The sequence below is a fragment of the Halichondria panicea genome, chromosome 8 (assembly GCF_963675165.1).
Source record: "Halichondria panicea chromosome 8, odHalPani1.1, whole genome shotgun sequence".
Lineage (NCBI taxonomy): Eukaryota > Metazoa > Porifera > Demospongiae > Suberitida > Halichondriidae > Halichondria > Halichondria panicea.
The window spans coordinates 1,109,125-1,136,821 of record NC_087384.1 but is presented as its reverse complement, the minus strand read 5'-3'; the positions used below and the strand labels follow the sequence as shown (position 1 = coordinate 1,136,821).

The window sequence follows — 27,697 nt, the reverse complement described above, 5'->3', positions numbered from 1 at the left end:
TTTGCAAGACCCAACAGGATACAATGCACATGCACTGCTTCCTCAGCTGCTCCTCCGTCATTTCGATCATTCGTGCTGTAGCTATACCCAAGTACTTTGATTTGCATCACTGACGGAACGCAACATTATTATTATTATTCAACCTTTACAGTCACAGTGTGAGGTGATGATATAAAAGAAATGGCTTGGAAAATTGTGACTGACAGACGTCATGATGCCCCTGAGTATACTTAATGGGGACAAAATTAAGATCGAGATGGATAAATTGATAACACTATAGCTATAGTTCTGGTAAGTTCTTATGCAGTTCGCGACACATCTGTTACAGGGGACTGAATTTGAGGACCGAAGTGGTTTTCTGTGAAGTGCATGACGAGTTAGGTGATACGAAGTAGGTAGATCTAGGTAGTGGGCAGATCGAGCATTCCAAAGCCTTACTATATGGTTGAAATAGAAGTAATGGGTGGTATTGTAGTGCGATACATTGTGTACAAGTTTGTTAAGTTATTGAAAGTTTCCAGGTCACCATGAATCATCAGAATGCACAAACGTCAATGTCTTTGTTCGGATATGTTGCAGCGAGCAGGGAAGAAGGCTGTACACAGGTATAGTCAACGTTACGAGCATTACCATCAAGTCCATAACGGAAGGCAGTATAATTCCATATTACTATAGATTATGAATGTGTTGCGAGCATTAAACATAATTATGTGAGGGTTGATCAATTTGCAACAATAAAATCACAAAACCTAAATTATTACTAGCAAATACACCTGATCCTTGCCAAAACACAATAGTTAGATCACAAGGGGTAAATTTTCTGCTGATTTAATTGGCTTATTCGTAACTTTAGGTTATTCACCAATATTCTATTCTATATTCTACGATATACTGTATAGCTAGCGGGAAATTTTCGTGATATGCAAAATTTTGCGTTTTTCGAGGGCAGAGAAGTAACGGGGAAATTAAAACCAGCATAAACTCCCACACACTGGTATTTTACATTGGTGGGTGGCATTCAACCGCGAATATTAGAACCCACGAGCAATTCTGCTGAGGGCTCTGAAGCCAAATAGTGAAAATTTGCACACGCGAACATTTCTCGCTATAAGGTACCTAGTCTGTGTAAGTGTGTGTGCATGTGGACACAAAAATGAGCTGTAGCAAACTATAATTATACATGCACTTTAATCATGAACTGCTTTAACTGCTGATGATTGAGACTGTCCATACTTATTGTTGAAACTTGTAGGCGATCTTCTACGGCGACAAAAATAACTATAATCGTTGCTTTATAGATTCACGATCGTTCCCAATTCACGATCATTCCCCGTAATCATAAAGACATTACGATAAAAAGTTACTGTATCCGTTTTTCCGCTTTGAAGTTCAACCAACGCACGGGGTGAATGATCTATGAGCATCTTGTTTGTGCAAGGTCTCATGCTCAGTATAAACTCTCACTATTTCAGCTCTCTGACTGAGTAGGGCCACCTCAATAATTATATATACCGGCCATTTAGTTTAGCACAGATTGCTAGCTAGATTTTTACTGCACAAAACTCGCCCTGCATGAAATGCGGCCACTCGCTATTCCATATATATATACTGGCCATGCAGTATATTGACTGTCCCAAACTAGGTTATTAATGTTTATTACGGCCGGATATGACATTTGGGTGTGGTTTGGCAGGATTACACTTAAATAGAAACCGCAAAATTAGTCATTAGATCTGAGGTAGGGTTGCTTTTTTAGCCGCGGCTATTTTATGAAATACGGCCACCTCAATATTCCGGCAAAGCTGTACAAGGGTGGCTGGATTAACGAGAGTCTAGTATTACTGTATGCCTCTGCATAAAGATGTCTACATTGCTTATACAGTATTGTTTAATGCATGGACAGACCTATTGGCAAACCAGTGTTGTATGATTTGGTATATAGACAGGGAGATGCTTCTATATACCCAGTTGTATTCAACCTCCTCATTGTCAACCGCACACTCTGTCCTCATTTTGACTTTATCTTGTCTCAAAGAGTGCGATGAGATCTTTCATCCTGCATGTACATGAAAGTCATGCATTATATACTAAGCCAGAAGAGGAACCGAATATATGCATCTCTTAAGAAGTACATAATTATTATAATTGTACATGCATTGCATGCGTATAATAGTTATAATTCTTATACTTTTATGCATGGTTGCCATTATAAGTATATATACTGCCCTTTGCAGCTCACTTGGAAGTTTTGGGCAACTAGCAAATTGCAAAAAAACCACTTGAGATAAGTGTAACATGCAGTTTATATACATTTGTAAGTAAACCATAATACTATTAATATATTATAGAGCAAGGAACAAAGTTAAAATTTTAGATTTTATAGACCAGATCTTTATGCTTTTGTTGTTGTAGTTTTTTACGCTATTTGGTTTAGCTTATGTCAGCTCACGTGAAGTTTAGGCAATAGTGTATATTACACTTAAGGTAACGTATAACAGTTTTTACAGCTAAATCACAACTTGGCCAATCTCTATCTGTAGGTACAAAGTTCAAATTTTGAAGCCCCAATTCAGTCCATTCATGCATGCTGTCTTGATCATACGGAGTATAGCTTTAATGTAGATTCTGTATTAATTACCCCAGTGAGCTTCTTTCTGATTTCACTGAGGTGCAAGTAATCGCATGGACTAGTATAGATATTCGTCATGTTTGTGGAAAGTATGGGCTCTAGGGGTAGCTTGATTACGACATACACTGCCTGGTCGTTTAAAACGATATATACAAAATTGTTGACCGTGAAACAGCCTAATGCTGAACCAGTCTCCAATTCTCTGCCACATAATATGCCACTTAACTCCTCTTGATAAGGATTAGTTTTTACCAGCCATGCACCCTTTCTACCACCCCCATAAACTCGGAACCCATATATATCACTTATCGCTTTGAATGACAGATGACGTACCAAGGTCAGAGAATATGTGTAGTAACAACAGCTATGTCTTTAGAATACAGCGAGCAAAGCTACAAGTACAAGTAACGTGAGCATACATCGATACATGTATAAGAGATAGCATCCACTGGTACTTCTTGCCATCAACAGTGATCGGTGCATCTATCATGCTCATCAAATTGATCTGGAGTTTCTCCTAAGATGTAACGTGTTTGAGAGGAGCTTTGTAATCAAAATTGGCTTTGGTGGCCTTATAGCTGATACTTAAACAATATTGTTTTATGTCTCTTTCTGCATGCATGAGCTTTCGTGTGCCATCTCCTTTTGAGCGATCGAAAAAGCAACTTCTCTTGATTCATTAGTATATACAAGTGTTGGCAATAAAAATTATCCTCTTTTTGGAGACGGGTGTGAGAGGGAGGATTCTCTACTTCAGTACAGCAAGATTTGTTTGGTGTGTGTAAAGGTATATAAGTATACATTGATATGTACATGACCTTTCAATCAAAGACATCAAAGCCTTAATTAAATAAGCATTTTTCGGGAAGGGAAGATATACGGTCAAGTCTCTTCTTTCCTATAACGTTGTTTCCTATAATTAATTTATTACAGCCTGTAATTGTATCTGAATGTCTTGGCATGCATGCATGTGTGTATAATTATTATGTATTATAATTATGGGCACTGATATAATAATTATAGTTGCATATAATGATGCGCGCCTGTGTATATATCTAGTACTCTCCAGTTGTTGATATTGGTACATTTTGCTGTGGGCCAGCTTCAGTATCCCTTTCCTTGGCAATCTGTTGTAGAAATTACAACAATGGGTAAGGAATCGTTATGATGAATTAGATGAAGTTGTATGTGAGCTCCTCCCTGACAAACAAACTGTAGTCTAGGTAACGGCCTTATCAGTCAAGTAGGCTAAAAATCTGTGTCCTTTGATGTAAGCTTTGATGTCTCTTTGTGCATATGTAGTTATAAAAAAAAAAAAAAAAAAAAGAAACCTTTGGCTAGCTAGGAAGAGTAGCAGCAGTAGTAGTAGGAAGAGTAGCAGTAGTAGTAGTAGTGCAAGCAGGACTAGACTAGATTAAAAAGTTGGTGGAAAGAATAACTGACCGTTTGGACGTCACCTGGCTGCCAGACTTTCATCTGGACTCTTCCCCCTGAGTAGCTGGCCTTTCTCTAAGCCACAAAACTGAGCAAGAAGCTGAAGAAGCAGCTAGACAGAGACATGTACCTAGCCTTGAGAATTGGGAGGCGTGGCTCAACTAGTTAGCCCAGCCCAGAGGAATTGTTACCGTTGTCATAAAATTTTGGGCCCCCCCGGGCCTAGAATTTTAAAATTTTAGGCCCCCCTATTAAAAGTATCTCAGCGGTTATTATGATGCATCTCAAAACTTGAACAAGTACAACAACAGAAAAACTAGCTATCTATTTGCAGTCTATTTGCAGTCTTTACAGTGCCAGTCACTGAATGGAGCTTTCTTTATACATGCACACTTCATGTGGTACCACCTGTCGCAGCCATCACACTGCACCATGTCGTTCCACGAGTCAGGCCTTATGCACTGGTAGCACGAAGCTACTACAGATACCCACACTATCTCACTTCGAGGGGTCTCCTGCCTTGATTTTGGGAACCTTGATAGTTTCTTCTTTTCAAAGCACCTTACCAAATGCCGTCTGAGTTTTTGCTGGTCCAGTGTCAGCGTGTTTAAAGAATCTCCAACTAAGAGGTGGTATGCCCATGCAATAGCAAATAGGCCACAGTCATATGACTCTTGTTGTTGTTGGACAGGTGGACACTCTGCCAGTAAACCAATTTCTTGACGTTGTGGTGGACTAAGTGTGGGATGGTAGAGCTGGAGTAGTTGATTTTCTACAGATCTAGGAAATTCCTTAGTGCCTGTCTGCAGGCTGTCATACACATAGACACTGCCTTCAATACAACTTGTCAGGATCCAGTGATGACGTTCTGGCACAAACAGTATCTGCACTCCTAATATATAATAAAAAGAATTGTTTCATAATCTTGAGACAGTTTACATAACTCACCTTGAACCCTCGTGCGCTTGTCCAAATCAATTGGGCGAAAACCAAGACGAAACTGCACTTTAAGTGATGATTGCAACCCAGATGTTTTGGAGAATTGGCCACTTAAAAGTATCATTGCAGCATCCACATGCTTGTCAGACAGCATGCCTGTTGGGGCGAGTAGTATCTCTCTGTCATGTGCCGTGAGAGAGAGCTCATCGACCCACTGTACTTCGGTCTATGATAAGGTAAGAATAGTACAGTAAAGGTACAGTAACAGACAAAAGATAATTGATTGAGACACAACACTCACCTTCTTGAAAACATCCTTAGTCTTACATTTGTTTGACTTAGGGTCTCTCTTTGGTGGCTGTGGGTCGTCTCTCTCTGGTGGCTGTGGGTCCTCTTTCTTTGGGTCGTCTTTCTTTGGTGGCTGTTGGTCGTCTCTCCGATCGCCTTCTGGTGGCTGTTTATTGTCTCTAGACAAGCTCCTTTCATTAAACAACTTCAGCCGACAGACATTCGCCTTCTTCTTGAGTATTTGACCAGAAAGGTTTTTTAGCTCATATAAGCCCTTACCTATATATACATATAATTATATATAGTGCATGTGAATTCATTTTAGCTGTATAACATACAGGCTGTATTACCTAAATCTCGGTTGATGAAATATGGACCTAGCCATCTTGAGTCCAGTTTTCCTCCCTTCCTCTGCTTTTGAGCAGTATTCTCCAGCAAAACCTTCATACCCACGCTAAGTGTGCTGACTTGCTGGTGTTTTCTGTCATACGTTTCTTTTTGTTTGCCTTGTGCTGACTTGATGTTGGCTTCAGCTGTTGTGAACACTTCTTCACGGCTCTTCAAAAGATGCTCAATAACTTCTTCTGGGGTTCTTTCTTCAGGCTGACCGGGCAGTAGCTCACTATCAATCCGCAAACGCATCTCAGCTTGGAAGAGCATGAAGTAAGGAGAATGCTTAATTGATGCCTGACGCGATGCCCTATATCCCATGAGAATCGTGTTGATCTTCTTGTCCCAGTTATCTTGGTTGTCATTCACAGTCTTAGCCAAACACCTATAGAAAGAGTCTGGTTAAACCGCTCAGTTAATCCATTTGTCTGAGGGTGGTAAGCGCTAGTGATTCTATGCTGGGTGTTGGTTTTCTGGTACAACTGGGCTGAGAGTGAGTTGACGAATTCCCGACCCTGGTCAGTGATGATGACTTCTGCACAGCCCATTCTGCACATAACCTATTAAGAGAGATTGATTTGCTGTAAATGATGTGCATAATAATTATTGCTATAGTGCACTTACAGAATAAAGGAATTTAGCTACTCCATGTGCTGTCTTGTCTGGTAGTGGGGCTGCTTCCGCCCACTTACTGAAATAGTCGGTGAGCGTTATGACATACTTGTTGCCCCTGGGTGTCTCTGTCAGAGGGCCAATCAAATCCATCCCAACTGTATGCCAAACCTTTGGTGTCACTGGTATTGGGTGGAGAGTCGATGCTGGTTTTAGTAGTCTAGGATTGGTACACTGGCACTTGGTACATGTTTTCACCTATAAGAAATAAGTAGATCATGCAAATACACTAAAAGCAATACTATTATAGTAAAGTCCGGCTTCACTTACATATTCTTTGACTTCATTTGTTTGACCAGGCCAGTAATACTTGGCTGTGATCATGTCCAATGTTCTGTTGACCCCCATATGACTTGGATCATGGATTGCTCCTATAATCCTTTTCCTCTGCTCCTTGTCTTCCACAACAAGCCTCTTCTCATCACCTTTTTTGAAAATGTAATACTGCATGTAACAGTATGTAGACACAAATATATAGCGATAACTATTATGTATAATATCTAGGTCTCTTACGGGTAGATCCAACATAGTACAATTCTCCATCCACTGTATCAAAGCATTTAACTCTCCGCCTCAGGGAACGCTTGTCTTCTTTACTAAAGGATGAAGGGTACTCGTTCCTGCTTATGAGAGCATGAATAACTTCAAAGGTAAATCTTCCTTCACTTTTGGATTCCATGGTAGATTTAGTAACATGCCTGCTAACATATTTGCTACTTTTATACACTCTCTGACAGGATCTGAGGCGAGGGTTCACAGATAACTAATAGCTAGAAGTCATAGTGTCATAGCACTCCCTTTGCTTTGTCCATTAGTATCATGCATAGATATGTCAGCTAATAGCCAGAAGTCATAGTGTCATAGCACTCCCTTTGCTTTGTCCATTAGGTCTAGTATCATGCATAGATAAGTCAGCTAATAGCCAGAAGTCATTGTAAGTCCGTAAGCGCTTTTTGTTCCTGCAGAAAAGAGGGGGGGCCTAATCTCACAGTGGGGGGCCTAGAATGTTAACAGTTTGGACCCCCTGGGGGGCCTAAACTGTTAACATTCTAGGCCCGGGGGGCCCAAAATTTTAAAATTCTAGGCCCGGGGGGGGGCCTAAACATGGGGGGGCCCAAAATTTTATGACACCGTGGGTACTGAACAACCGTAGAATTCTAGAAGTAGGGCTACCCCTGGCTTGACTGAATTAACTAGCTGTGTCTGCTGTCTAGTTGGACCAGATTTAGCTAGATAATGGGGTAGAGAATAGTTGAGCGGTGCTGTGTGTAGCTTGAACTGTACTGGCTGGCAAGAATCTAGTAAGCACCCTATGCACTGATAACTCGTCAGAATGGAGGGTATGTTCTAGGGATCTGGACAGCTGTACATTCAAAGGAGCCAGGGAGTGCCAATCATCTTCTCCCAGTCTCTGACACGCTAAACAAAAGGAGCTAGAACTGGGAGTCCCAGCTAGAATTGCTAGCCTGATCTAGAATGACATGGAGGCGTGGTGAGGCGGGATCCACACTAATTGATCGACCTAAAGACGCTCCTGTTCCAGATTTCACGAATGGCAAGGAAAGGGTTATAGCCTCGAGACCAGCCGTTCGTTATCTGAAAGACGCCTGGTCAAGTTCCAATGTAGCATGCACTCGTTCTAGTGGTCCAGGAATTTCTTGGACCGATAATTGCCCGCACAAGGTGTATTACCCATGAATATCATTATGATGCTGTAAAACGCTGACTCAGCTAGACAAGTTGCACATTGGAACTTGACCAGGCGTTCGTTCAGATACGAACGGCTGGTCTCGAGGCTAGATCTACAGCTTCAGATTCCAAAAATCCGGTAATAAAATTATGATGACTCATCTCTGCAGATCTACACCTGCAAGATTGTGAAGAGTGCTAAAGTATAAATCAATGTGCATGGACTTACATGGGCCTCCTCTTCAGCCGGCATTGACAGCAGGCTGAAATGGATTATGCAGCTCACATTGGCCAATAATGAAAAACCAGGCTGACAGCTCATCAACTATATACTCAGTGGTAGATCTAGCTTGGGGCAGCATATACAGCACAAGTGTTGGAATAGAACTAGTGGTTCTTATAAGATCTATAGTGTCACGCACACACACGCGCATTTCAATTATATGAGTGCGAATTCAATAATGCTCTTCATTTCTAGGCATTTCTGATTTGTGGCACAACATGCGCTAGTTGGGCGGAGTCCAACCAACGCTTCGCTCATGGTTGGGTATCAGTACATGTAGCAGTTTTGTTCCCACTGCAAGAAATTTGCAGCCCAATCAGATTGCTGCGTTCAAGTGGGAAACCTTACAGCTCAATTTAGCTGACAAGGCGAGCTGGGACACTGTATTTCTCTGGAGAATGCAGAAACAGCTCCTGCTGGATATCTAGGCTACTAGAAAAGAAGCATAGTCTATCTTAGCATCTATGAATGAAGCTTGAACAGTATGTATTAATTAAAAGGACTTGTCTTTGTTTTAAGTTTTGTTGTGCTACCAATAAGATTAGATCATTAGTTTGGACAAAACCTGTGTTATGTATGCCTTCTTTGGTCTTCGAAAAGCTTCTCAGAAGCCTTGGGGTAGTCTTATAGCTGGCTGTACCTCTCCTTGTGCTAGATGTCTAACTATTATGAAACAGTTTATTTCTGCCTGTACTAAATCTTATATTACAGGCTACAGTATTCTTCTACTTTCTCTAAGAGTCTGAGGTCTTTCTTGAATTCCAAAACAACTATAGCTAGATCCAGTCAGCTAGAATAGCCATCCAAATAGTTAATTGATTTCTTTATATAGCACCCCTGAGCCATGCGGTTGTCAGCCACTTAAAGATTAAACAATATTCATACTCTGTCTCAAGTACCGGTGGAACAAAACTGCTACGTGTACTGATACGGGGCCGTACTGATACCCAACCCAGAGCGCAGCGTTGGTTGGACCATAGATGATACAGTACTGACGTGGATGTGAAACGTTTCCGGATTCCGGTATTCTGCTTGAAGCTATCATAGTAACAGGCATATCCGAGGTAATTTACTAGTTTCCGTAAATTAGGCATTTTGATCCAAATAAACGCCGAGGAAATTATCGAGGTTATACCAAGCAGCTGTGTAAGTGAGTTGGCAGAACTGGCCAGAGACAGATAAAAGAGAATCTATGTATTAACAGAAAGGATATTGATGCTGCAAGTGTATTAAGCGAAGACAGTAATAGTGACTGTGAGGAGGTAGAATGAGTAGAGGAAGTACAGTCCAGTGCAAGATGATATTAACTATTCTATAATTAGTCTAGTAAATAGTCTATAATTATTATTTTATAGTAGATCTACCCCTGTACCCATGTAATTATATCCAAAAAGCAAGCCACTCAATATTGGTAGCATGCATGTAGATCAAAAGAAGTGTGGCTGACTCGTAACACTAGCATGAGATAAGCAAACGGGTGAAATTGTTGATGATGTGTACGTGTACGTGTACATGCTAATAATTATTATAATAGTCTTGAGAGTATTAATTTATAGTACACGATAAACTGTTTCTTGTTCGTTTACGAAGTGGCTGTGAGAGAGACACATTCCAACTTGCCGGTTCGAAATTCCTATACAAGTGTAGATACACGGCACTTGAAAAGAGGTTGGACGTTAATGCTGTCTTCACCGATGGTGTTGCCTAGAGAAGTAGCACTCGAGTAGGTCCTGGGATAAATTTCACTTGATAGTATAATTAGCTAACATTTGGCAATTGATATCTTAGCTCAGCGAAAGACAACACTGCAATTTGGAAAGTTAATGACATGTACATGTACGTGTGAACTTATTGATAGAAATCATAATTGTAGTTGTAATAAGAACGTAGCATTAATTTTTGTTTAACAGTACATGTACATGGATTTTACATATTTTTCTTGAGGCTGTATTTTTCCAATAACTTTACTGTATGCTTAGTTAATAGATTCTCCTGCTGCATCAATACACGAAGGTTTTCATCAGCTAAATATGCAAAAAGTAGGCTCAACAGGTTTAGAAATAACCTCACGCAAAAAGTGCAACTAACTCATGCTTTAGCCCTTTCTATAGCACTTAAACTTTCATAACAGTTGTCAAACATAGATTCTCCTCGTAGTTTACAGTGTACTTCAAGTATTACTACTGAATGGTAACCTGAATATTTACTGTCCAAGCCAAAAATCTCACACAAAGTATTTTTACAGGAAAATTTATGCTAAAATATGATATTCTCCCATGAGCTTAGAGAAACTAGTCTTACCTACAAGCCCACTGCAAGTATCAATGTGTGCCGGTCATTTTCACCAGTTTTCAGACACGGAACACTGTTTACTACGCTCTGGTTGCTATATAAACATGACAGTTACAGGGTTTCTAACATAATCTGCTCGTTACGATGATAGCTTCAGACAATTCCCGTGGACCCCTCCGGATACTAGGCCGTTTCACATCCACGTCAGTACTGTATCATCTCTGGTTGGACTCCGCCCAACTAAACATGCGCATGCCAAATGGAGGTAGCATCACCTGAGATGATACTCCCCCACACCGAATGGGGTGATTTTCATAGAGCTAAGCTAGAGACCAGGTACGTACCAGTGAGTGATCGTGACTCGACTGAGGATGCAGTATAATTATAAGTCACTCTGAAAGTTAGATCTCAATCCTGAGATGGTGAGTGACTTGTATTACATGTCTATGTATTCCTGATTCCATTCAGTTGGCCAGTTTTTGTACAGTATTAAACGATATCTTAATATCTTTCCAGTCATTATTAATGGAAGCTTGCGAGACGGGTGATGTGGGTGTGGTTCAGTTGGCACTAGAAGGAGGGGCGGATCCAAACCAGGCCTACGAGGTGAGGATCAATGCATGTGTGGTGTAGTGGTATCACATGATGCTCTGAATGACAGGTTTATTATAGGATAGACTCGCGAGCCGTCTGTTACACGGTAAACAGTAGACTGAGCAAACTCGGTGTAAAATCTTGTGTTGCACAGCATATCAGATAAGATTCTAAGTGGCTGTGGCTTTCTTAACGTCAGTCTACTGTACATAATGCTTAGATTAATGGCTATATACTACATGTAGTACATGTACACTAAAAATAGCTACACAAAAGTCTCCTAGTGCTCTATCAGTACGTACTATACTATAGGTAGTCTAGTCGACAACTTGCATGCTAATGCCTATATATGGCTATGGTGGTGAGCATCACGTGCATTCATGCATTCAACGTCACTATCAATCTTGTAGTCACTATCAATCTTGTGGTAACCGCATGCAGTCTAGCCACTTGAGTTGTCACAAACATTGTGGCAAATGTTACACGAGTCTCTACACGGGGTTTGACGGAGTTTCCCGTCTCATTTTCGTGTGCTGGCTTGCGAGTCTAAAGACTGGGACCTTTAATTACTATGCATATATGCTTGATCAAAGTCCGCGGCTACTAAATGTTTCATTTACTGATTCGAGAGAGGCCATTGTTCAAGAGAGGCCCCAGCTATAAGGGCGTACTAGTATATAAAAGAAGAGCGGGCATGCAACAGCATAATTCTAATGTGGGCGGATGAATGTGCATGAAGTGCTAAAAATACAAATTTCTATTTTTAGCAATTCAATCAAATTCACATATTCAACCGCCCACATTTGAATTCTGCTAGCTACGCCGGTGTTGAGTTGCATGCCCTCTCTTTTATAATTCAACAACCATCATGAAAAGTTCTTTTTACCTGCACAAACTCGAACTCTGCCATGAGAAAGTCTTTCAAAAGCCAACAAGTTGCTACCTAGCTAGCTGCTACCGTAGATACCACTATCAATATGGTTGCCATGTGCAGAGACATAGCCTCAAAGTTCGCTGAGGCTACTATTTGAGAGCGGCACTGAAAATGGGCCGGCTGTAGAGAGGTTACTATTTGGTTGCGGCCTCTGAATCAGCTATTACGCAGCCACGCACACGTTTTTTGTGTTCAGTTTATAGCTACTTACCCTAAAACAGTTGCCTAATTCTTGTTATAGTAGGCAGTTCTAAGGCTTATTCAGACATTTCCTCTAGAGGGAGCGTTGTGTTCTATGTTATTAGCCTATAAAAAAAATAGAAATTTCGATCAGCTGTATAAGACTAGGTTTTGTGTAAATCTCACCTTTGGCCGAATGAGTGGCTTCCTCCGGGAAGAAACATCTGCATAAACTACCTACTACAGTGCAACAACCAAAGAGAGTTTTTTTTGGTACACATTTTTACATTTTGTGGCATATCTTCTAAAGTAAAAGTGAAAAAATCTACTCTCTTTGGTTGTTGCACTGGACACTAAAAATAGTTCTATTCATTTAAGAGCCTGGAATTTCCGAACGCCCACTAATTATTACTTCCGATATACTTGCAACGGTGCATTAAGGTAACGGTAAACAGTTTACTCATGAATATTCATGATTTTCTTATAATGATTTTTGTGAATCTATAAGTGCCATAATAAAAGTTTGAAGCACATGCATACATGATAAATATATTGGTGTATCATCTTGTATGACAAGTATCAATCTTCAAAACATCTTTCAGTGGAAGCTCTGAGCGATCATCAAGTTACTAGAACAACACAAACCAGTAGTCATTTTATGCTTCCAAAAATACTTCTAGCTCCGTGTTCTTGCTCTTATAGGATACTTCTTACCATTCTGGAGGGCTACACGAAGCGTTTTTTCGTTCCAGGCCTGGAAACTCTCACAAAACAAAAATATGTACTTAAAATGGCTGACAGACCAAGGAAAACAGCCTCTTGTGAGCTTTCAGTAGCCTTTTTTAAGAATATCTCTTTGTGTGGCCCTGCATATAGTTCAGCTACAGTATAACCATAGATTGAAGTTGTATAACCATAGATTGAAAGGTGAGGGATTTGAAACGACCGCTTCTATGTGTAGACGCATTGTTAGAAATAATTGTTATTGACTATATGGTCAAATGTCATTTGTGCCTGGAATGCATGGTCATTCTAATTAAACGTCTGGTCAATGACTGATGGTAGTGAGTAATTTCTAACACTGTAAACGGTTGAAACACTCCGCGGTTATGATTTAGCGATCGCGCAGTTAGCTCTGCAGTAGAACGCTAGCTATTGGCAGCTGCAACCTTGCACTGTTTCGTGGTTTACCGTGCATGAGGCTAGCCACTCTCCACTAGCAATCACTTAGAGAAGTAAGTTTACATCACTGATTTAGCGATCGCGCAGTTAGCTCTGCAGTAGACGTTAGCTATTGGCAGCTGCAACCTTGCACTGTTTAACAGTGGCCTCTCTTGAATTGTAGCCTCCTCTTCCAGCAAAATGAATCATTTAGTATCCGCGGCTCCTGATTAAGCATATACGGTATAATCGTTTGTAGTTTTAGCCACACCCTATAACGCTGAGTGTTTCACGTAAACATTTTCGTGTCTAATCCCTCTACATGTATCTATATCTATGGTATAACATACTACTGCTCTGTACTACATGTACAGTCGGGCCAGTCCCCTCTCTGGGTAGCTAGTTACGATGGCCACCTGAAGTGTGTGGAGCTTCTAATTAATGCTGGAGCCAATGTTGATGATATACAACAAGAGGTGAGTGTATCTAGCTGTACACAACTCTTAATTATTCATACCACTGTTTTCAAAGGCTTATGCAGACATTTCCTCTAGAGTGGGCGTTGTGTTCTATGTTATTATGCCTCGGTGCGCATGCGCAAGCGAGGTATACGGTAGTGTGTCTGTGTGTGTGTGTGTGTAGACCGCTACAGCTGCTCAAGGATGAATCAAGTGCAAGTAAGAGTTTCTATAGGCTTCTAGTCATGTTTACTTGGATTTTAATTCGTGGATTTGCAAAATAATGCTTCGTTCTCGAGTTATGCCTAGTTTTGCTTACTTGGAATGCTATTGCAGCCTTTTCAGAAGAGTCCGTAGCAAAACTTGTTCACCGAGTGTTACTACTCTACTTAGTAGTTAGCTCTGCACTAGAACGCTAGCTATTGGTAGCTGCAAGAGTGAGCAGAGAGCTGCAAGGCTCTGCTGACTTGCAGTCATTAATTTTAGACTTGAACTTTTGGCATCGATCGTTTTTAACAACAATCATGGTCGATCATTACCCACTATTCGGTTGATTGCATGCAGCAAAATTCAATGTGTGTATAATAAAAGCTAGCTATTAGTAGTTTTATGTTATGTAGCTTTGGCACCTCCACCGAGGCATCAGCACCTGCGGTGCTTTCATTAAAATATAATTATATCCCGTTGCTACGTTGTTGCCAAGTGCAATATGAAGCATATTGCACTGCTGAAAGTCATATTGCACTGACCGCAAAGTCATATTGCACTGACCGCAAAACGCCCCTCTGGCAATTAGACAGACAATTAAATTAAAATTAAATTAATACGCATGAGAAATAACAAGTATCAAAGTATGTCCAGCCATGCAGGAATGAATGTTCAGCACTGCTGGAGTTTCTTCTTGCAACCATGCAGGTTTTAAAATTGTCCAAGATTCATTTTGTGGAAGATTCTGTGTTCCTGATCCTAGATCGATCTAGTCCTCGACATCGTGATGCATGTCAATTCTGCTTCACCGTAGCACTAGAAGTGGCTCTTTTTGCTGGGGGCATGAGCTGTTTTGCAGCAGTGTAGAAGCGAGCTTTCTTGGCTTGGTTATGAGGCCGAGCGTAGACCAGCAGCTAATACCATGTATTCACTGAGTAGTGGGGTGGGGCTGTTTCTTTGCAGCAGCAGAAGTGGGGTGGGGCTGTTTTGCAGATTTCAGTTGAAACTCCAACAATTTTGTGTCAAGCCATTCGTCGGTCATGCCAATCTTATACGCTGCAGATACTGGCGTCTAGAAGAGAGAAGAGATGGAGCTGTGTCTAGAGTTGTCTCTGTCTTTTTTGTGCTGTTTATATTGTGTTACTAGGACAGTGTTATGTTGCTATGCCCTCGGGATATAAACTAGTTATAACACGTGCACTCGGGCTGCATGGAATATATTGCACTCAGCCCTCGGGGCTGGCGCCCTCGTGCTTCAGTGCAATATATTCCATACATCCCTCGTGCCCGTGTTATAACTATAACATGTAAGCTGTAAAACTGTTTTGCAAAATCTCACCTTTGGCCGAATGAATGGCTCCCTCCGGGAGGAAATGTCTGCATAAACTACCTACTACACTAAGAATAGTCCTATTCATTTAAGAGCCTGGAATTTCCGAACGCCCACTAATTATTACTTCCGGTATACTTGCACGAAGTGTAGTGTATTTGCCTCATCCCAAACATGCTGTGAATGCTCCTTGTATATAATAATGTATATATTCACTCTAATACAGGACAACGTGACAGCTCTCCTCGCAGCCAGTGGCAATGGACATGATGAGGTGGTGAGGGTCCTCTTAGCAGCCAAGGCTACAGTCAACACTCATAACAAGGTCAGTTACGTATAGTTGACTTCAGTGCCAATGAATACTTCTGAGTGACGCACCTTTTAGAACCCAAAACATTCGGACCAATGCGTAAAATAGTCATGGCGGCGCTTATATGGTTTGTTTCTCATGCAGCTAAGATGCGCGTATTAGCGTAGGCCAATAACTTAAGGATTGCCTTGACTAATAAGCGCCACATGTAATTCAGATTTTCACCTCAAAAATTGCTTCGAGTCCGACTGGCACTGTAAGTATACGGTGTGTGTTTTGTTTACACTGGCCAACACTAGTTGTATAACCATAGATTGAAAAGGTAAAGGATTTGAAACGACCGCTTCTATGTGTAGACGCATTGTTAGAAATAATTGTTATTGACTGTATGGTCAAATGTCATTTGTGCCTGGTCATACTGAGCGGAAACATGCTGGAATGCATGGTCATTCTAATTAAACGTCCGGTCAATGACTGATGGTAGTGAGTAATTTCTAACACTGTAAACGGTTGAAACACTCCGCGGTTATGATTTAGCGATCGCGCAGTTAGCTCTGCAGTAGACGTTAGCTATTGGCAGCTGCAACCTTGCACTGTTTAACAGTGGCCTCTCTTGAATTGTATAGCCTCCTCTTCCAGCAAAATGAATCATTTAGTATCCGCGGCTCCTGATTAAGCATATACGGTATAATCCTTTGTAGTTTTAGCCACACCCTATAATGCTTAGTGTTTCACGTAAACATTTTCGTGTCTAATCCCTCTACATGTATCTATATCTATGGTATAACATACTACTGCTCATGTACTACATGTACAGTCGGGTCAGTCCCCTCTCTGGGCAGCCAGTTGCAATGGTCACCTGAAGTGTGTGGAGCTTCTAATTAATGCTGGAGCCAATGTTGATATACAAGAAGAGGTGAGTGTATCTAGCTGTACACAACTCTTAATTATTCATACCACTGCTTTCAAAGGCTTATGCAGACATTTCCTCTAGAGGGAGCGTTGTGTTCTATGTTATTAAAATATAAATGTAAGCTGTAAGACTGTTTTGCAAAATCTCACCTTTGGCCGAATGAGTGGCTCCCTCCGGGAGGAAACGTCTGCATAAACTGCCTACTACACTAAAAATAGTTCTATTCATTTAAGAGCCTGGAATTTCCGAACGCCCACTAATTATTACTTCCGGTATACTTGCAACGGTGCACGAAGTGTAGTGTATTTGCCTCATCCCAAACATGCTGTGAATGCTCCTTGTATATAATAATGTATATATTCACTCTAATACAGAACAACGTGACAGCTCTCCTCATAGCCAGTTACAATGGACACGATGAGGTGGTGAGGGTCCTCTTAGCAGCCAAGGCTACAGTCAACACTCAAGACAAGGTCAGTTACAGTAATTGATTTCAGTGCCAATGAATACTTCTGAGTGACGCACCTTTTAGAACCCAAAACATTCGGACCAATGCGTAAAATAGTCATGGCGGCGCTTATATGGTTTGTTTCTCATGCAGCTAAGATGCGCGTATTAGCGTAGGCCAATAACTTAAGGATTGCCTTGACTAATAAGCGCCACATGTAATTCAGATTTTCACCTCAAAAATTGCTTTGAGTCCGATATTTGGCTGGCACTGTAAGTATACGGTGTGTGTTTTGTTTACACTGGCCAACACTAGTTGTATAACCATAGATTGAAAGGTAAGGGATTTGAAACGACCGCTTCTATGTGTAGACGCAGTGTTAGAATTGACTGTATGATCAAATGTCATTTGTGCCTGGTCATACTGAGCGGAAACATGCTGAAATGCATGGTCATTCTAATTAAACGTCCGGTCAATGACTGATGGCAGTGAGTAATTTCTAACACTGTAAACGGTTGAAACACTCCACGGTTATGATTTAGCGATCGCGCAGTTAGCTCTGCAGTAGACGCTAGCTATTAGCAGCTGCAACCTTGCACTGTTTCGTGGTTTACCGTGCATGAGGCTAGCCACTCTCCACTAGCAATCACTTAGAGAAGTAAGTTTATATCACTGACAAGCTCTAAGCCCTTTGTCTTTACTCTTGAATTAATTACTCCATGTCAACTTTTCTCTCTCCCTGCTGTGAAGCCAAAACAGTGAAGGACATTGGTTATTATGTATTTAAATGCTATATAGAATGGTCATGCTATGGATAAGCTGTACTGTATATATAGTCCTTCAAACTGGCTTAGTACTTTTAGACACACCACGGGCCTTGACCTCCCACGACTTCATAGAAAGGGCTATTTCTTCTTGTGTAGCATTTTATAGTCGACCTTTTATAGCTAGATTCTATTTACTTTTTAATTATTCTAACATCAATTTCACAATTTCTATGTACAGCACATTGTGTGGCAGTCAAGACAGGTATTGAGGATGCTGACTATAAATACCGTATATGCTCGATCAGAGGCCGCTCTTGTATAAAGGCCGCACTCAAATAGTAGCTAGCAAAATGAAACATTTAGTAGCCGCTCTCAAATAGTAGCCTCAGTGAACTTTGGCTCTAGCATTTCTGCACGTGGCAGCCAAAAAAAATTGTTACTAGCAGCTAGCTACATGCATGTACGTAGCTACAAGTAGCAGCTTGTTAGTGCTTCACAAAGACTTTCTCATGGCAGAGTTCAAGCAGGTGAAAACAACTTTTGAGGACAAACTAAATTATCTGGAGTGAACAGTGGCCTCTCTTGAATTGTAGCCTCCTCTTCCAGCAAAATGAAACATTTAGTATCCGCGGCTCCTGATTAAGCATATACGGTATAATCCTTTGTAGTTTTAGCCACACCCTATAACGCAGAGTGTTTCACGTAAACATTTTCGTGTCTAATCTTTTCTACATGTATCTATATCTATGGTATAACATACTACTGCTCTGTACTACATGTACAGTCTGGTCAGTCCCCTCTCTGGGCAGCCAGTTTCGATGGTCACCTGAAGTGTGTGGAGCTTCTAATTAATGCTGGAGCCAATGTTGATATACAAGATGAGGTGAGTGTATCTAGCTGTACACAACTCTTAATTATTCATACCACTGTTTTCAAAGGCTTATACAGACATTTCCTCTAGAGGGAGCGTTGTGTTCTATGTTATTAAAATATAAATGTAAGCAGTAAGACTGTTTTGCAAAATCTCACCTTTGGCCGAATGAGTGGCTCCCTCCGGGAGGAAATGTCTGCATAAACTACCTACTACACTAAGAATAGTCCTATTCATTTAAGAGCCTGGAATTTCCGAACGCCCACTAATTATTACTTCCGGTATACTTGCAACGGTGCATTAACTAGTACGTGAAGTTTATTTGCTCAAACCACGCATGCTCACCCTAAACATGCTGTGAATGCTCCTTGTATATAATAATGTATATATTCACTCTAATACAGGACAACGCGACAGCTCTCCACGTAGCCTGTCAGAATGGACATGATGAGGTGGTGAGGGTCCTCTTAGCAGCCAAGGCTACAGTCAACACTCAAAAAAAGGTCAGTTACAGTAATTGATTTCAGTGCCAATGAATACTTCTGAGTGACGCACCTTTTAGAACCCAAAACATTCGGACCAATGCGTTTAAAATAGTAATGGCGGCGCTTATATGGTTTGTTTCTCATGCAGCTAAGATGCGCGTATTAGCGTAGGCCAATAACTTAAGGATTGCCTTGGCTAATAAGCGCCACATGTAATTCAGATTTTCACCTCAAAAATTGCTTTGAGTCCGACTGGCACTGTAAGTATACGGTGTGTGTTTTGTTTACACTGGCCAACACTAGTTGTATAACCATAGATTGAAAAGGTAAAGGTTTTGAAACGACCGCTTCTATGTGTAGACGCATTGTTAGAAATAATTGTTATTGACTGTATGGTCAAATGTCATTTGTGCCTGGTCATACTGAGCGGAAACATGCTGGAATGCATGGTCATTCTAATTAAACGTCCGGTCAATGACTGATGGCAGTGAGTAATTTCTAACACTGTAAACGGTTGAAACACTCCACGGTTATGATTTAGCGATCGCGCAGTTAGCTCTGCAGTAGAACGCTAGCTATTGGCAGCTGCAACCTTGCACTGTTTCGTGGTTTACCGTGTATGAGGCTAGCCACTCTCCACTAGCAATCACTTAGAGAAGTAAGTTTACATCACTGACAAGCTCTAAGTCCTTTGTCTTTACTCTTGAATTAATTACTCCATGCCAACTTTTCTCTCTCCCTGCTGTGAAGCCAAAACAGTGAAGGACATTGTTTAACTTGGTTATTATGTATCTAAATGCTATATAGAATGGTCATGCTATGGATAAGCTGTACTGTATATAGTCCTTCAAACTGGCTTAGTACTTTTAGACACACCACGGGCCTTGACCTCCCACGACTTCATAGAAAGGGCTATTTCTTCTTGTGTAGCATTTTATAGTCGACCTTTTATAGCTAGATTCTATTTACTTTTTAGAATAATTAACATCAATTTCACAATTTCTATGTACAGCACATTGTGTGGCAGTCAAGACAGGTATTGAGGATGCTGACTATAAATACCGTATATGCTCGATCAGAGGCCGCTCTTGTATAAAGGCCGCACTCAAATAGTAGCCTCCCTTGCTAGCAAAATGAAGCCGCTCTCAAATAGTAGCCTCAGTGAACTTTGGCTCTAGCATTTGTGCACGTGGCAGCCAAAAAAAATTTATTACTAGCAGCTAGCTACATGTACGTAGCTACAAGTAGCAGCTTGTTAGTGCTTCACAAAGACTTTCTCATGACAGAGTTCAAGTTTATGCAGCATGTGAAAACAACTTTTGAGGACAAACTAAATTATCTGGAGTGAACAGTGGCCTCTCTTGAATTGTAGCCTCCTCTTCCAGCAAAATGAAACATTTAGTATTTGCGGCTCCTGATTAAGCATATACGGTATAATCCTTTGTAGTTTTAGCCACACCCTATAACGCGGAGTGTTTACGTAAACATTTTCGTGTCTAATCCCTCTACATGTATCTATATCTATGGTATAACATACTGCTGCTCATGTACTACATGTACAGTCGGGCCAGTCCCCTCTCTGGGCAGCCAGTTGCAATGGTCACCTAAAATGTGTGGAGCTTCTAATTAATGCTGGAGCCAATGTTGATATACAAGAAGAGGTGAGTGTATCTAGCTGTACACAACTCTTAATTATTCATACCACTGCTTTCAAAGGCTTATGCAGACATTTCCTCTAGAGGGAGCGTTGTGTTCTATGTTATTAAAATATAAATGTAAGCAGTAAGACTGTTTTGCAAAATCTCACCTTTGGCCGAATGAGTGGCTCCCTCCGGGAGGAAATGTCTGCATAAACTACCTACTACACTAAGAATAGTCCAATTCATTTAAGAGCCTGGAATTTTCGAACGCCCACTAATTATTACTTCCGGTATACTTGCAACGGAGCATTAACTAGTACGTGAAGTTTATTTGCTCAAACCACGCATGCTCACCCCAAACATGCTGTGAATGCTCCTTGTATATAATAATGTGTATATTCACTCTAATACAGAACAACGTGACAGCTCTCCACGCAGCCAGTTACAATGGACACGATGAGGTGGTGAGGGTCCTCTTAGCAGCCAAGGCTACAGTCAACACTCAAAGCAAGGTCAGTTACAGTAATTAACCCGAGGCGCGTGGGCGGCCACGGGTTATAGTAGTCTGTCTGTTTGTCTGTTTGTTTGTTTGTTTGTTTGTAACGAGTATATCTACTCACCTGGATGCCATAGCACTGCATTTGCAGCATAGGTAGTCTTCACACAACAATATCTTGGTTTAAATAGTGGCAGATTTTGATGTTAAAGCTTCTTTGTCGAGTAAAAGCGAGCAAAAGCTAAGAAGCTTAAACTTGCCACGTGGCCTTGAGTCAAGGTACGGGATCACTTCAGCTGAAAATACGTAGTCAAGGCTTGATTATGTATTTTCAGCTGAAGTGATCCCATACCAGGAACTATTGTTAAGAAAGTAGAATTGTGACTGGTTGTTGACTGACTCTGGATCCTATACGTACTCCAGCCTGGAAGGAACCATACTTCTCTTAGTCTAAGACTCCAGGCTTCTTTGCTGTGCTAATTACTCCCATAAATGGTGGTGACGTCATACCACTTTTAGTAAGAAAAGTGCAAAAAGCGACCATGAAGGATCAATCTTCAAAAACAAGGCTAGATGAACAACTCATTGCTAACTACTAGTATCAAGGGCGTATGAAGAGAAGAGGGCATGCAACTACAATATATCCTATTACAAATGGGCGGGGGTTTATGTCTAAAAATAGTAAAGAATGTATTGCACGTGACTTTATACTCTTTATTCTCTAGTGGGCGGTGGCTAAATCATAGCTAAAATAGCATATCCTGCTGACTCATCAATAATATGACGCATACACAGTATACATTGTGAGTTGCATGCCCTCTTCTCTTCATACGCCCTTGCTAGTATCATAACATTTAATGGGACCGAAGAGTAGGAATTTTTGTATTTTTGAGATACACAACATAGCGTGGCTCTAGGGTGAGCTAAAGAAACCAGCATAGCTAAAACAATTTTTAACTTCCCACTAAAGGAACATAATCATGACAACATACTCTATATCTTTTGTGGGCCTAAACAGCTACTCTTACAAAAAAAACTTGTTTAAGCCGGCCACGTTAAGATATTGTATAATAGTTCCAGCATGCAGCTAGCTAGCCAAGCACATTCACTCTTGACGTCACATGCACTGATAAATTTAATTAACATAATCTACACAATCTTGGGTAGTGAATAAAATTAGCCTCGGTCCCAGACCGAGTTCTCTCTAAATTAACGCTAGGTCGACAACTGGGCCTGCATGGTATCTTATTGCCAAAGTTATAGTGCAAATGCACAACTGAGTTCCCCAGAATCTCGGGAATTCGTTCTACGTCAGTTTGTAAAATTATACCGTGAACTAGTTTGTGCACATTACAGATCACCAGGACATGGCGAGGAGGAAACTCTATGACTGGACGAATGTTTTAGAAACTGTAGCATGGCGAATAGTATATGTGTTGCTAGCTCAATCCTCACAACAATTAGTGTAGTTTATAGATCTACAGTATACACTTTCGTTTCGGCCAGTTGTTTTGCATAAAGATAAATCATTAGCACGGTGGGCTAATAGTAGGGTTGGGTTGAAAGAGCAAAAAGTCCCCGGGCCTCTGCAATGATTCGGAACAATAAAATTTGCAATACCTATATAAATACACATGATCCTTGCCAGAGCGCAATAGTTAGATCGCAAAGGGTCAACATTTCTGCTCATTTGCAAAGGCCCGCAAAATATTCTAGTAGTACGGTAAGCAGGTCGATATACGTTGTACCTGTATTTTACAGCTCCATCTATGGAGTAATTAATAAAGCATGCTCATCAAATGCATGCACGTACGTAGGTTAGGGTTAGTAGGCCAATAACTGTAAGGCAATTGCCTAATAAGCATTGACAAGATTTCATTAGGAAGAGTACGCAACTCTAATAGACTGTACACAAAAAGCATTCCTCCAGACCTACGTCACACAAAAAGCATTCCTCCAGACCTACGTCACAGATACCAGCTGTTGTATAAACTGCAACTAGCAGGAAAGGCAATCAGTAACTATATTCATTGCCTTTTCCTAACTGGCAGTTGTAAATGAATAACATTAGTAATAATTATCACAATCATATCACAATGTGTTTACACTGGCAAACACTTATAAACATACTGCTCATGTACAGTCTGGTCAGTCCCCTCTCTGGACAGCCAGTTTCTATGGTTACCTGAAGTGTGTGGAACTTCTAATCGATGCTGGAGCCAATGTTGATATGCAAGAAGAGGTGAGTGTATCTAACTGTACACATCTCAGAGATTAGCTAGTCATAGAGTTTCCTCTGTCATGTCCTGGTTGTGTGTCGTGACGCGTATCAACCTAAAACGTGGTCTATGAGCTAGTGTTTGTGTGTGTTCACCTTCTCATCACTCCTCACTTGAATCTGTACAGGATGGAACCACTGCCCTATATGTAGCTGCTCAGAATGGTCACTTGAGGGTAGTTGAAGTGTTGATTGCAGCTATGGCTCAGGTTGACATTCAACAGAAGGTGAGGTTTAATTGCTCATAATTAATACTGTGGCTAAGAGTGTAATAATAGCACGAGTAACAAGCAATGGCAAGGATACTAATTGCATGAGGCGTAGCCAAGTCCTATTAGCCTTGCCAGCGTATATTCGAAAACAACCCATTGTCAAATACAGCGTGCAATTAACAGCGTGCAATTACTTGACAGGTAATTTCACGCTGTCAATGACGACGTGCAATTACTAGACTGGATGTGATACGGGATTAGTTGCTGTACACTCTCCAGTCGCTAATAGCACATCATACAATTATAATACCTAATAAGCTTTTAGCTCTGCTTTTAAGACTCATAATCCTTACCTATCATTCACAGTGCGCTTCTATGTGATTGCATATCTGTATGTGTTCATGGTTTATGAAAAAGACAATAGCAGGGTTCTGCCTACAGTGGTCGTTTAGGTAAGCTGCGACCATCACTATAGATATTTTCCGACCACCACTTACCCTTTCCGACCACTGCTTTACATTCTACAAGTACTGGCTAGTCCAGTTTAGCTGCTAGTACAGTCTTCGCTTGGTAACCCTTCGCTTACCAGTTTTACTGTCTTGATGTGCCTTATATAGAGCTAACTATTAATTGAACTCTACTGCGCATGACCAGAACAATTAATTGAAGCTGCATGGCTTTGTTGAGTTCGAGGAGTACTATACTGCAGCTAGCTAGCTAGCTAGCTATACTGTAACTCTGACTTAAAACAGGGAGTTGGACCACCTGCTATAAGGGAAAGACAAGCTAGAGAGTGAGCAACTGGGTGCAGTTAATACTTCCAAGTACTGATTATGACCCTGTGATGAAGAAATCTTAGTATAGCACCATTCTGTACTGATGCAAGTACAACAATGTACATATATAATTATTTCAGCTGTATACTTACATGGCTTACAACACATGCATGTTCAAATTTGTGTCCCCCTCCCCGTACACACCCCCTGCATGGGCGAATTTTCCCCCATCATTTTTAACCACCTCTCAAAATTCCTGGGCAGAACCCGGCAATAGTACGGTGTGATAAAGATCTGTTATGGCTTTTGAGTTTTACTTCTTTTGCCTGCATTTTGACTAGTATACAATTGCATAAAGATGACAAAAAACAGTTGACTTGTCTTGCTAGTAATTGTGAGCTGGTGTTTGGCGTAGAATAACTTGTCCACGGAGTGTTGCTACTCTACTTAGTAGTAGCTCTAGCTGCACTAGAACGCTGTAGCTGCAGCCATTTATATTAGACTTGGACTTTTGGCATTGATCGTTTTTAATAAGAATCATGGTCGATCATTACCCACTCTTTGAGTTTCCTTGTGTTTCTAGATTTTGCCTTTGCTGCATCAAAATTAAAAATGTTCATCATGATCATTATAATGATAGCATTTTTAAGCTATTAGTAGCATTATATGTTATGTAGCTTTGACACCTCCACCGAGGCATGAACACTCACGGTGCTTTCATTGTCCAAGCTCGGTCCCTGGTCGAGTTCTTTCTAAAATAATGCTAGGTCGGCAACTGGGCCTGGTATCTATTGCCAAGGTGATAGTGAAAATGCGCAACTGAGTTCCCCAGAATCTGGGGAATTCGTTTTACACTAGTTTGTAACATCACCGGGACATGGTGAGGAGGAAACTCTATGACTGGACGATTGTTTTAGAAACTGTAGCATTGCGAGTAGTGTATGTATTATCGAGTACACATGTCATGCACATGAGACGAGGACTTCTATGCTATCTAGGAAAAAAGCTTGAGAAAACTATATTAAGTAGATCCTTTTCAATTCTAGCATCTAAAAGTCTTTCAAGCCATTGACGTCACTGTTTCCATATTTATGCCGTTGCTAGGTTAGTATCCAAGCTAGATGATGTCAATAAGTCATACGCTGTATGTCGGTTGATGACCACACCCTTAGGTATATTTCCGTTGTTTAGGGGTGCTCAACTCATGCTCTAGGCGCACCTTGGTTATGCGTAGTTGACCTATACTTATTCATTTGTCTCTGTACAGGATGGGGTGACAGCATTGCACATGGCCTGTCAGGAAGGTCACTGTGAAGTGGTGGAATGCTTAGTGGAGAGAGCCCACTGTGACACCAGTGAGTTTCTATGTACATGTATGTACATAATTATATTATGCCTCGGTCTGCATGCAGCAATGCAAAAATGTTCATCATGATATAATGTTTGTTATTGTCAAGGGCATATGAAGAGAAGAGGGCATGCAACTCACAATGTATACTGTGTATGCGTCAGCAGGTTATGCTGTATTTAGCTGTGATTAAGATTTAGCCAACTGCCCACTAGTGAACAGAGTAAAAACAAGAGTATAAAGTGCGTGCACGTGCAATAAATTCTTCACTATTCTTAGACATAAACTCCCTCTATTTATAATACGATAGATTGTTGTTGCACGCCCTTGCTATTGCTAATAGCCTGCATGTAGTTTTATGTTATACCTCCACCGAGGCGTCAGTACCTGCTGTGCTTTCATTCTGATAGTGCCGCTTACACTACTTCACCCCCCCCCCATAGACATAATTATAGCAACTATATAGCTGTGACGACATTAATGTAACCATAGTGTAGGGCCAAGTGCCGTTTCCTAGTTACATGCAACAACCGCTATAATTAGTCATGTGCTCGTACTGGCCTCATAATTAATATATCAGACAGTACAGTTAAGTAGAATGATTGTGATATAAGCAAGAGTCAGCCTCATTGCATTATTTGCGTCCATATGAACTGTTTATACTGTTTTTACTCTGTGGAATCAATTTTTGTCTTATTCCAGTTGTAAAGAGGAATAATGGCGCGACTCCCCTCCACACTGCTTGCTTCAGTGGACACAAAGATGTGGTACAGTACATGGTGGAGAGAGCCCACTGTGACATCAGTGAGTGTGATGACCCAGTTAGTAATAGCGTATTATAGTCACATGACTGGCTTGTATAACGCTTTACATGCAAATAAGATACACATTTTTAGGCCGTAGCCACAGCAACAGTGGAGTGTAATTATTTATGAGCTTGTTATGTTATCACTGACCTTATGTGCAGGTGTAACTGATGCTGTAGGCAGGACTCCACTTGACTATGCAATACAGGAGGGTCACACTGAAACCATCGAATATCTTCAGTCTCTTGGGGCACCATCTGCTGCTCCCAGTCAGAGCACCGACCCTCCAGTCGACCAGCAGCCTCAAGGTACATATACAGTTAGTGGTATAGAGCAGGCAGTGCCGTAGTGTATGCTACATGAGTGCTATAACAATCATACATGCATGCACTGCATTTATTGTATATCACTATTCTGCTTGGTTTCTTTATTATGTCACATGACTTATCCTATTTCTGCATACATGATCAGTATACTATGATGTACAGTACTGTTTTTACTCTGTGCAGGGTTGTTGAACAAGCTACAATCACCCGCTATTCAACGGTCAGCGCGCATATCTCGAACAAACGTGATTAATACTCTACACAAGTTTATGGGCAACACTCGTAAAAAAGCTAAACAATTGTTTTCTCGGAGAAGCAAAGAAAGTAAGTTATGTACATGACTGTTTGCATGTATTATGTACTTTAATGTGTGGTGCTCCACGCGTGCTTGACTGCAAGAACATTTACTAGTTAGAAAAGGTAACGCTGTATGTTCAGTTAGGGTACTGCTATAATATCAACACAGAAAAGGAGTACCTCAAAAACAAGAGTGATCAAATCCTGGCCGAGCGCGAAGGGCTGCCTCTAGGGAGTAAGGAAC

At 40.9% G+C, this 27,697-nt stretch overlaps 4 protein-coding genes across 6 annotated transcripts in view; 2 read left to right on the top strand and 2 right to left on the bottom strand.

The window, feature by feature from the left end:
• Positions 1–27,697, bottom strand: part of LOC135339733 (triple specificity protein phosphatase PtpB-like) — an 87,886-nt gene that overhangs the window by 24,615 nt on the left and 35,574 nt on the right. The window lies entirely within an intron of this gene.
• Positions 1–27,697, top strand: part of LOC135339652 (serine/threonine-protein phosphatase 6 regulatory ankyrin repeat subunit B-like) — a gene marked incomplete in the record, with an annotated part of 1,209,744 nt that overhangs the window by 1,178,447 nt on the left and 3,600 nt on the right. The window contains 1 exon segment of the mRNA XM_064535867.1: positions 27,623–27,688. Within this exon segment, the coding sequence (XP_064391937.1) occupies positions 27,623–27,688 (66 nt within the window).
• Positions 4,333–7,307, bottom strand: LOC135339697 (uncharacterized). The gene is made up of 7 exons (XM_064535936.1): positions 6,866–7,307; positions 6,623–6,777; positions 6,305–6,550; positions 5,641–6,240; positions 5,304–5,569; positions 5,012–5,228; positions 4,333–4,955 (listed from the first exon to the last, which is right to left on the bottom strand). The coding sequence occupies exons 4-7, from the start codon at positions 5,999–6,001 to the stop codon at positions 4,399–4,401; spliced, it is 1,401 nt and encodes a 466-aa protein (XP_064392006.1). The 5' UTR covers positions 6,002–6,240; positions 6,305–6,550; positions 6,623–6,777; positions 6,866–7,307; the 3' UTR covers positions 4,333–4,398.
• The window catches only part of LOC135339653 (serine/threonine-protein phosphatase 6 regulatory ankyrin repeat subunit B-like), a 95,173-nt gene continuing 78,354 nt past the window's right edge, over positions 10,879–27,697 (top strand). Inside the window, exons 1-12 of one of the 3 annotated variants that reach the window (XM_064535868.1) lie at positions 10,879–11,038; positions 11,133–11,222; positions 13,860–13,961; positions 15,707–15,805; positions 16,608–16,706; positions 17,078–17,176; positions 18,703–18,801; positions 19,194–19,292; positions 20,837–20,935; positions 21,328–21,426; positions 23,554–23,652; positions 23,817–23,915. In XM_064535868.1, coding sequence (XP_064391938.1) covers positions 11,036–11,038; positions 11,133–11,222; positions 13,860–13,961; positions 15,707–15,805; positions 16,608–16,706; positions 17,078–17,176; positions 18,703–18,801; positions 19,194–19,292; positions 20,837–20,935; positions 21,328–21,426; positions 23,554–23,652; positions 23,817–23,915 — 1,086 coding nt within the window. In that variant the 5' untranslated portion in view covers positions 10,879–11,035. The remainder of the gene's footprint in view (positions 11,039–11,132; positions 11,223–13,859; positions 13,962–15,706; positions 15,806–16,607; positions 16,707–17,077; positions 17,177–18,702; positions 18,802–19,193; positions 19,293–20,836; positions 20,936–21,327; positions 21,427–23,553; positions 23,653–23,816; positions 23,916–27,697) is intronic. The other 2 variants (XM_064535869.1, XM_064535870.1) reach the window with 2 other exon arrangements.